Source organism: Branchiostoma lanceolatum, chromosome 19, assembly GCF_035083965.1.
Source record: "Branchiostoma lanceolatum isolate klBraLanc5 chromosome 19, klBraLanc5.hap2, whole genome shotgun sequence".
Taxonomy (NCBI): domain Eukaryota; kingdom Metazoa; phylum Chordata; class Leptocardii; order Amphioxiformes; family Branchiostomatidae; genus Branchiostoma; species Branchiostoma lanceolatum.
Window position 1 is genome coordinate 5382097 of NC_089740.1, and position 10313 is coordinate 5392409.

At 40.3% G+C, this 10313-nt stretch overlaps 1 protein-coding gene across 1 annotated transcript in view; it reads right to left on the bottom strand.

Moving 5' to 3' along the window:
• LOC136424975 (dipeptidyl peptidase 9-like) overlaps positions 1-9784 on the bottom strand; it is a 21649-nt gene extending 11865 nt beyond the window's left edge. Inside the window, exons 1-11 of the mRNA XM_066413633.1 lie at positions 9715-9784; positions 8489-8873; positions 7619-7798; positions 7209-7373; positions 4921-5089; positions 3890-4000; positions 3333-3461; positions 2589-2650; positions 2113-2216; positions 1434-1602; positions 364-547 (exon numbers count right to left, since the gene is read on the bottom strand). Coding sequence (XP_066269730.1) covers positions 364-547; positions 1434-1602; positions 2113-2216; positions 2589-2650; positions 3333-3461; positions 3890-4000; positions 4921-5089; positions 7209-7373; positions 7619-7798; positions 8489-8728 — 1513 coding nt within the window. The 5' untranslated portion in view covers positions 8729-8873; positions 9715-9784. The remainder of the gene's footprint in view (positions 1-363; positions 548-1433; positions 1603-2112; positions 2217-2588; positions 2651-3332; positions 3462-3889; positions 4001-4920; positions 5090-7208; positions 7374-7618; positions 7799-8488; positions 8874-9714) is intronic.
• Positions 9785-10313: the final 529 nt, after the last annotated feature.

A 10313-nucleotide genomic window follows, 5' to 3' on the forward strand; every position in this document is an offset into this window, starting at 1 on the left:
CAGGATTTTTAACGCTTGGACAATGGGAAAGATTATCTAAGGGACCACCAAAAAGTGGTCACATTGGCCAGGTGGTCCTTACATGTATGTATACCTATACCTCTATAGAGGTGGTGATTTGTACAGGTTTGACTGTATGTCAGTGGCCAGGCATTCCATATGTAGAGGTGGTCACTTGTACAGGTTTGACTGTATACACATGTATCAATGGCCAGGTGGTCCTTATGTACAAGTACAGGTTTGACTGTATATCAATGGCCAGGTAGTCCTTATGTAGAGGTGGTCACTTGTACAGGTTTGCCTGTATTCAAGTCCTAAGAGAAGAAACTATATTTATGATTTTAGACTTGTGGATTTCCAAACCTTTGTGTGTGATCTCCTGTGCACCTGAACCACCTGTCTCCACCTCCATGCCCATCTGTGCCTGGTCGGGTGATAAGGACGCCGTCACGTGGTACAGGTGGCGGAACCCCGTCCCCTCGTTGGCCCAGATGAAGCCGACCTCGTCCGGTCTCGTTTGCGGGAAGAAGTAGATCAGTTCGTGCACCTGGAAAAATGTTTGGTACAAAAATGTTAGCATGAAAGCTCACCAGTGTTAGTGGGGCTATTAGCTAGCAGGACGTCAGGGCGTCTTTTGGATGCCCTACACTAAGAAAACAAGGAAATTAGACGCCTACTATTTGCAGAGGACACCCAGAGGACACCCTGTTTCCCTGGTTATTACATACACATGTACATATGTTTCCCCCACACACTGCCACTGTTGTTTTTTCCTCATACCAGACACTGGGACAGCATGTAAATTGATTGACATGCAAAGCTACCAGGTTATTGTTAATCCATATAGAGACAATTGCAGAAGTCTGATACCCACAATTTCTGGATGCCCTGTGTATAAATCCCAGCTAAAAGCCTGATCATAGCCAATAACAAATACTACTAAACATTAAGTTTACTACTGGCAAGTCACAATTGTACACTACACTTGTACATTCCTCTTTCAAGGATTTAACATTGCTATTTTTCAACTATGGCTGAAGCATTTTGTGACTTGACAGCTTTAAATGATAGTTATCAACTCATCTTAATCTAATTACAAAAGCAATGTCTGAAATAAACTTTCAATTAATTACCTTGCAAGTGAAATAAGTTGTCCTAAATTATTCAACAGATCCTGGTGCAATTCACTTTTTGTACATGTATATATTTATATATCTATAATTGCTAAATCACAAATCTGTACAGGATACCTTACCATATGTAGGAAAAGCACAAGATAACATTACTGTCTTCCTTAAGTATGTTACAGGGATTTTTAACCCTTAAAATCTGATGGTTCTCCCTGCTGCCTAACTCTGTTAAACCAATAGGGAATTGGGTGCCAAACAGCTACTTTAGTGTGCTAAGGGTTAAGTACTTAGATGACCTCTTACATTAACCCATATGTGACTGTGCTCCTCCAACAGCAGGTAGACTGGGGGTGTGGCGGACTCCCCGTGGCTGTTCGTGGCGTTGTCCGATGTCGCGGGCGAGAAAAACTCCAGGGGAAGCAGCGCCAGAATCAACCACTGCTGGTTCCTACTCAACAGCTGGACCCAGACTCTGAAAACAAATTAAGAAATTTAAAGAATTTCTTTGTTTACTTCAGTAGGCTTCTTGCAAGTTGATGTTCAATCTACATGATGCCAGGGACAGTACTGTTAGTAGTAAAAGCTCTTTTACATTGTGTTTTTGAGGCAGTGCTATGATTAGAGTGCATACAGTAATAAGAAACAACAAGTAAGTTAAAGTACTGTATCCTGTTCCATGTTATTATGAGAACAACTAAAAACTCCTATATTATGTCACAAAATGAAATGATATGAAATGTTGAAAAATTGAAAACATCAATCTTCTCTCTACTGTATCAAATTTGGGTTCTGGAAAGAATATTATCTGATATATAAGTCAATTCCGTGAAGAAATGATAGCGCAAGAAGCAGTGGGGTCCATTATGCTCTGAGGAAAGTAGCTGAGGATTTACAGAAACTTTGGCAGAACTTCACTCTGTGTAGCAAAGACCTCTATATACATGAACAGTATAGAGTATGGTGGATTAAGGTTTTGACTCACTTTTTGCCATCGGGTAGCCAGTCTGCTCTGACCAGGTATTCCATGTGGGGAAACAACTGTTGGAGAGACTCTCGTAGATGTCTTTCAACCACGGTGTCTTTGACCTTGATATGAAAAAAAGTTCAGCAAAATTTTCAGAAAGATACATGTACAAGCATTTACACAATTTATTAGTATATACAGTGTATGTGCATGACTTGAACATTAAATCATTGTTTGATTTAGGACAGTGTATCTGCACATTGAAAAAATCATCCATACAAGGAGAAAGGAATTTTAAAAAAGCTACTGTGAAATACATGTACTTGAAGTATCCAGTATTTGATTATACTGCTGTAGGGTCCCTGACACAGGGGTGGGCAGCAGTCGGCTAGTCTTTAAACTATGTTTCGACCTACAATATTCTTTACACCATGTTTCTACCTACAATATTTTTGACTTCATGTTTCTTACCTTAATCTAAAATATTTTCCTACCTTTCCACTGGAGTCCACTGTTATTTCGAGCATCTTCAGAGTGCTGGTAGCATTGGCCGTACCTAGGAAAAAAACAGATTCAACATTTGCTGGATGCAAAATAAAAATCTCAGAGTCTGTAACCTTTTTTTTTAGGTCAATGGTTAGATTTCTCTTGCTCGTTCTGTTGCCTCTATTTTTGTTCTCAAAACATCCAATTTTTACAGTCCTTCTTGAGTAATTTTCGCCTTCCCATTTTGACGACCCCCCAAGACAGTCAAGTTTTGCAACTTGCAACGTGATGATGGCTTCTCACCTCATGACTGAATCAAAATCTATGTGACATCAGCGTTCTAAATTTCCCAGCCAGAATGTCATGCTTTTCAAGCTGACTTTCCTGAGGAATTTCGAGGAACTTTCCAACGAATTTGAGGGGATTGACAATTTAGAGGCTAGGGCTTTGAATTCAGAAGGGCTTTGAATTCGGAAAGTTCCTCGAAATCCATCCTCCGGTAAGCACTATTCAGAAAAGAACTATTCAGTCTGGTTGGGAAACTTAGAATGCTAACGTCACATAATTCAATCATTGGGTGAGAAGCAGTTGGCACAAGTTGCAAACGGTGGGAGATCCCAGAACTATGACGGACTTATGTGAAACAAGTAAGAACTTGACTTTGGGGTATATTTAGCACAGTATACTAGGCTTTTAAATTTCTTGTGTAGCTTTCCTTAAAGATCACTTTCACTTTTCCCATTGTGTCTCACCTGCTCGAGGATACCTGTAGTGGTCGACGCCCCTCTCGTTGTTAGTGGAGGAGACAATGTGTAGAATCTCCACTTCACTTTCATCTACCTCCTCATACATCACTCTATACGTTCTGCTGCCATCGCTATCTGTTAAACATGGAGAGACAGCATCCAAATGTCAGATGAATAAATAGACGATTGTAAGTATATACAGTACATTTTTTGCTTGTTTTTTATTGCATACCCGGTAAACCGCCTCATGGCGTAACACACCAGTTGTGTACTGGAAAGTACAAGCTGCATATCCGGACAGATTTATTTGATCCACTCACACCAGAAAGGACGCCTATTCTTTTTTATAAGTGTGGTGGGTTCTTAATTTGTATAACTGTAAAGCTTAATCAAACTTCCAAAGCTTTGACTGGAAAGCTAGATCTTTTAGAAAACAATTTCCATTAAAACAAGATGATGTTTTGTTTGGATACTTGTAATAAGCCCTAGCTCTAGAAGCATCACACATACGTAAAATAGCCTATACCACACTATGGACAAAACAGAATTTTCCTCTCACTTACTTTGATCGAAGGTTGGGCTCCACCAGTAGCCAGTGTATCTGTCAAATTCCTCCTGAACCACAAAGGACGGAACTCCTGCGGTCATGGGGTCTTCTGCTGGGTTAGACAAGCCTGGAAGATAAAGAATAGCAAGGGTGTAACAATGAGCAGAGACATCTAGCAGGACTCTTAGGTACTGCAAGCAGTATGTTCTAAAGGAAACAGTTCATTTTACTTATACTGAAGTCTCCCAGAGGAAGGATTTAAACCTAAATCTCTGTACTGTAACACCCTTGTAGATCTAGAGTTTTCTAGTTCAGCAGCCCTGGTGCAATCAAAAGAAATAAAAAAATGGCTCTACTCCAGAAGTGTTGCCAAAAACAAGATCAACCTTTGCATCTCTTTTCAGGTTATATTCCACAGGTCTTCTCTGGAGATAAAAACAGGTTCCTCCCTTGAGGTGTTGCCAAAAAGTTGTATACAAAAGTCTCAGGTTACACATCCACAGGTCTCCACTGGAGACAAAAAACAGGCTCCTTCCTAAGGTGTTGCCAAAAACCAGCCTTACCTTTGTGTATAAAAGTGAGTCTTCTCTCCTCCCCATCTTTGTGATTACACATCCACAGGTCTCCACTGAAGACAAAATGTAACTAAAGGAAACAGGCTCTTACCTGAGGTGCTGCCAAAAACAAGCATTACCTTTGTGTACAAAAGTGAGTCTTCTCCTCCCCATCTTTAAGATTACACATCCACAGGTCTCCACTGAAGACAAAATGTAACTAAAGGAAACAGGCTCTTACCTGAGGTGCTGCCAAAAACCAGCCTTACCTTTGTGTACAAAAGTGAGTCTCCTCTCCATCTTTCAGGTCACATATCTGGACTGTATGTTACGAAGAAAACAGGCTCCTCTCTGAGGTGTAGCCAAAAACGAGTATTACCTTTGTGCACAAAAGCGAGTTTTCTCCCCATCTTTCAGGCTACATATCTTGGCTGTAAAGTACGTATAAAGGAAATGGCTCCTCACCAGAAGAGTTGCCAAAAACAAACCTTACCTTTGTGTACGAATGTGAGTCTTCTCTCCTCCCCATCTTTAAGATTACACATCCACAGATCGCCGCTTGAGACAAAGCCCACCAGACTGTTGTTGGACGGGCACATCTTAGGATCTATCCGAGCCGCTCCACACTGACTCTTCACTTCTTCTGGCACCACTGCCTGTTCCTGTAGGAAAACAGGATGCTACAGTTAGCAGAGACACCTAGCAGATCTCTTAGGTGTTGCAGGCAGCATATTTACAGATGAAAAAACCTGTTCTGTTTAGAATAAATCTTCCATTGTACAAGCTGTATTGACCCTGATCTCATGGGAAAATCTTTGTACTGTAAGAAACATTGTACTTTGTACAGTTCATACAAATACAAGTCATAGTTCATTTGGACACTCCCAAAGAATAATAATATCTGAGCTGAAAAGCTGTTACTAATTAAGCAGTTTCATTTCTTTTGTGATCTTTAATACTAAAGACACCAAAAAAACTAATTTGAAGAATTAAAATGTATGCACTTTAAAAAAAGGTGACAAAATGGCTTTCGTCGTTCACCAATATGTACAATACAGAATAACATAAAACTTACAATAAAGTCTTGGACAGAATTATTCATATAAACAGCACAATCCACAACTATGGAATGCATTGCATAAAAGGGTTACCATGGCAATACAAGTATAAAACAGAAAGAAACAATATCATAAGTGACAAATACAAGGAGAGACAGCAAGATATACATACAGTGTACATGTAGCAGACAAGAGAGCACTAAGATAAAGAATTTATTTTAAGTGCAAGTTATATGTACATAATTGAATGTACGAGATCAATCTTTTACTTTTTTAGTATAATGTTAAAAGGATAAGATGGTAATGATATCGCTTGCCAGGCAATTATGATTAATTATTTGAGGTCATGTACTCAGAGTAACTGAATCACTCCTGAAGAGCAGCGTTCTCGCCAGCCAAAAATTTTTACCCGTCATTTCAATTTTGTTTGAGGGAAGAACACATCGAGCGCCTAATTATGTAAGAGACAATCCTAGTTGTAGTGGGGAGGGGGCGCATGACGCCAATTTTTCGGCGGCCACCAACTATCAACTAGCAACCACCACGGCACTCTTTGTGTCTGGCTGTTTCCGGCGGGCATTAGAAAGGATCTAGATCGGCCTCGTCCCAAACTTCCACTGATCTTCTGGAGTTTTTGCAAAATTCTAAGCTCTGTCTATATATCTTTATACACCGATTTTTGTCGATCAAAAATGACGGGTTGGGCAAAATTTGTGTGCGTTATGAGCGGCAAAATTCCATTAAATGAGGAGAGGACAGGCGCTGGCTAGAAAGAACACTGCGTAAGAGCGACTGAAAATTCAAGGTGAGCTACATTTGCTTGTGTTGAAGTTAAGTATCAAACTTTATCATGGAATGTACCAACACAGATGAGCTTTCATGCTAGAATCAGATGCTTTTTCATCTTCGGTTTTTAAAGCATGCAAAATCATTCCTGTTTGAAAATCATCTGCCATTGTTATTTGAAATTATAGATTTGTGAGCATCATAAAGTCTTTATGCAGCACACACACACGTGAAATTATGGATGACATTCTTTACAGATTTGCAATGGCAAATTTACAACATTTGCCTGCAATCTATCTATCTACCCTCTCTATGCAGGACCTGATGTAGGCTAACACAGGCTTCTCTGTGGCCATAAAAGCTCCAGGTAGCCTTGATGACAGGTTTCTGGTAAGGGCTTGTAGAAACCTAGAAATGCCATAGACAAAGACAAGGAAAAACAGATGACAAAAACACGAAATTAAATCAAGATAAATGAAAGAAATTGAAGAGAACAATGAACAAAGAAATGGTACTATGAAGAATTTTGGCAGTCATGATGTGAATGGACCAATCTAGCAGCTAATTCATTAATATACTTTTTATTGTATGTGGAGTAAAGTCCTGGGTAAATTAATCTATTCATGCTGTTATGTATATTTTTTGTACACAAAGACAATGGGTGATGCGAAAAAAGTAGAAGTGACTAGAAGTAGAATAACTCATTGTCATCAGTGCATACATAGAGACAGAAGGAGTTTCTAGAATATGTTCAACTTGAGACAACGAAGGGCTCCCCCCTGGGGTGATGCCAAAAAATCAGAAGTAGAAGACCTCACTGTCATGTTGTCATTGGTGCAAATGTAGAGACAGAAGGAATTTTCAGAATATGTCCAACTACAAATTGATAGCATACCATGGGCTCCTCCCCTGGGGTGATGCCAAAAAAACAACTCACCGTCATGTTGTCGTCGGTGCAAATGTAGAGACTGTTGCTGGCGGGGAAGAGGAAGCGCCGATGTTCGATGTCTACGTCGTACGACGTGATCCCGAAGGCCGAGACTCGCTTTCGCTCTCGGAGCATCTGCTCCTCTCGCGAATACTGACACATGTACGGCGTTGCCTTGGGGAAAAAAAGGAAAGAAAGTACATTATGAATCTAGGCATATGCATATGATATATCAAGATATTAGAACACTGATACATTCACATACAGATACTGCTTTAGGACTTAGGCATTACTGCAAATTTGTATAAAACAAAAGAGGACTAGCATATAACTAAACGTTTTTATACTTTGAATATACAATATGTACTCTGAACATGTACAATTTACTAACTACCAGTAGTAGTACTAGTACTACTTACATGGAAGGAATCCAAGAGTGGTTGCCATGGTAACATAGAGACCTCGCTACTCGGCTCGTTTGGCACGTCCACGTACATCAGCGAGTTCTCCTTCAGGTTCTCGGGAACGCCCAGGAAGTACAGCCTCGTTCTGGTGCCCTGTTCCGTCTCAAGTTTCGCAAAGGTGAAGTTATGCGGGACCTTTGTAAGAGGGGTGAAAATCACATTATTTTCCTTCACTTTATTAATCCGCATTCGATCCTCGGGGTCGACTGGAGCTCGGACATGTTGTAAGGGATTGCATTCGTCATTTCGGATGGTGACGTAAAGCCGGCGGCATTAGCCTCAAGCGTCAAACCTCTGCACGTAAAAGAACCAAATACACTTATTGAGAAGAGTAGGGGTGACCCGGTGTGCTTGGCCAAAAATGCGAGCCGTAGCGAAGCCGCATCGCACTACCACTAGCTACTTGAAAAAGCATCATGCTTCACCTGAAAATCAAATGAGGATGCCTTGCCTTATTAATCACATTTATTAATCACATTCATCATCATCACAATCACATTATTAATCACATTATTTTCCTTTAGTTTAAAGGTAAACATCAATCCTTTTGTTGTATCACAGACCAAACTGTCATTCAGAGAATTGTAGCAAGGTGGTGTTCTATCGTATTTCCTAGAAGCGTCATAATATGTTTCTTCTTAAGATCGGTGGCTTCAGGGGATTCGAACCCGGGACCGCTGGGTTCTGGGCCGAAAAGAGATGAAAGGTCACCCGTGTGGCGTGTGTGCATACGGAAAATTCTCTGTATCTGCGTGTCTTATTCCTTCTCGTGACGATCCCTCGTAGCAGTATCCTAAAGAACCTGGGAAATGGGAATACCCTTACCTTATTGGCCAGGTTGGTCTGGAGGCGCCGCGTGCTTCGGACGGACTGTCGCAGCTCCCCCCACGATTTCAGCCGCGGGTAATCCCGCTCGTACAGCTGCGGGTCAACAGGTGAAAATGGCGGGGGTTGTCCCGGTGACAGCGGGGAAGACAGCGAGGAGGAAAATGACAGTTGTGCCGGGGAAGCGCGTTCGGCGGCTGTCGACAACTGTTCTGGCGAGAGCTGTTCGGAGGAAGCCATTTTGATTCTCTATCACATGCGTTACAGTGTTCAGCGCTCTTTTGCAAAAGGATGCTTGCAGTGTGTGTCTTCTCTTGTTTCCAGATGTTTCACATGTAAATTGTAAATTCACCTGTAGAGGATTCAGGCTTTCAAGCTGGGGCACCTGAAAACACAACAGTTACACAGCTGTTAATTAAAGCTCATGTTTCAATATCTAGATCACATTGACTTCCATATTGCAAATAACATTTCCATTTGTCATACAGTAATGGTTATACACTCAACAGTATTTAGACGTCTAGACAGTCAAGTTGTTCCGTGAACCTACTTAAAATGTCTCTGCGTTCCTATAAAAATTCATTTCTCCCTTTGTCTATATCGTTAGATCCAAATTGAAAGAATAAATACATTACTGTATCTGTATCCGTATAGCGGGTATAACCACCTTTCGGCATAACACACAGCTTCGCAGGCACGCAGCGCGCCAGCAGCTGGTTACAATTACACTGAACAGCCTGTCACACCTAGCTTTTGCGCATATCAACGTTTAACAACAGTATAATTTTTCGTTACGTGGCACAGCATATTTTCATTCATATGATAAATCCATCAAAACCTTTGCTGCGGCGACTATAGCTCCTTGGTTTCAGTGAATATTTAAAAATATGTATCTGGCAATCTCTGCAAATATTCTTTATTTACATATCATAATAGTTACTATTGGTAACGACGAATTCAGTAGCTGTTGTTTATAAGGTTTCTCTTGCTTTATAATGTACGTCAACGTACGTCAACTGGCATGAATATTACAGCACGTAACGAAAATTATGGGGGAGGGGGGCACAGTATCGGCCCACCCCACTTTCGTCATTTCGATGTGTTTACATTATCAACCGAATCCTTTACATCGATACTAACATAGCAAATAAGAAAATATCGAAGTTACTGGTAATTTGTGATTATTGAGTTTGTAAGGACAAAATGTATATTTTTTTTCAACTTACCAGAGAAATCGCCGAGATCGTCTCAGAGTTTTTACCCTATACCGTGATGAACGTCCTCAATAGTCCCGGCAAGCTCTGCGGTGAAGGTCGCTTTGACTAGTCACAAGAATGTAAATAAATATATGTTAATTTATGTCTCAATCTATGTTATCTTACAGAACAGGGTGCTCTGGAGTAGTCTCTAATAGAGTAGTCTTAAATCGACGTATCGATATTACTTGGGAAGTTAACATTTTGCAAGTATATTTAAGGTACATACGATACTCTACTCTACGATAGAAATATTGTTATCATTAATATTGTTTGAAATGGAATGCATCTTGAGAAGTTCAATAATTAATTACTGCTTGTTATACGTAATGTATTTGAATGTGGATCTCATTTATAAATAAAGGTTGGTAAAAAAAAAAAAAATCATTTATCCCAAGCCTGTATATATTTTATAGGAGATGAAACATCTAGTCCCAGTTCTGCAACTTTGAGCAATGAAGGGGAATATTATTTAGAAGACACCTGTTCACGGGGTTGCTGACGTGGCGTATACAAAATAAAAGTGAAACTTGGAAAGTTGTACGTCAAAAACTGATTCTTTATTTCGC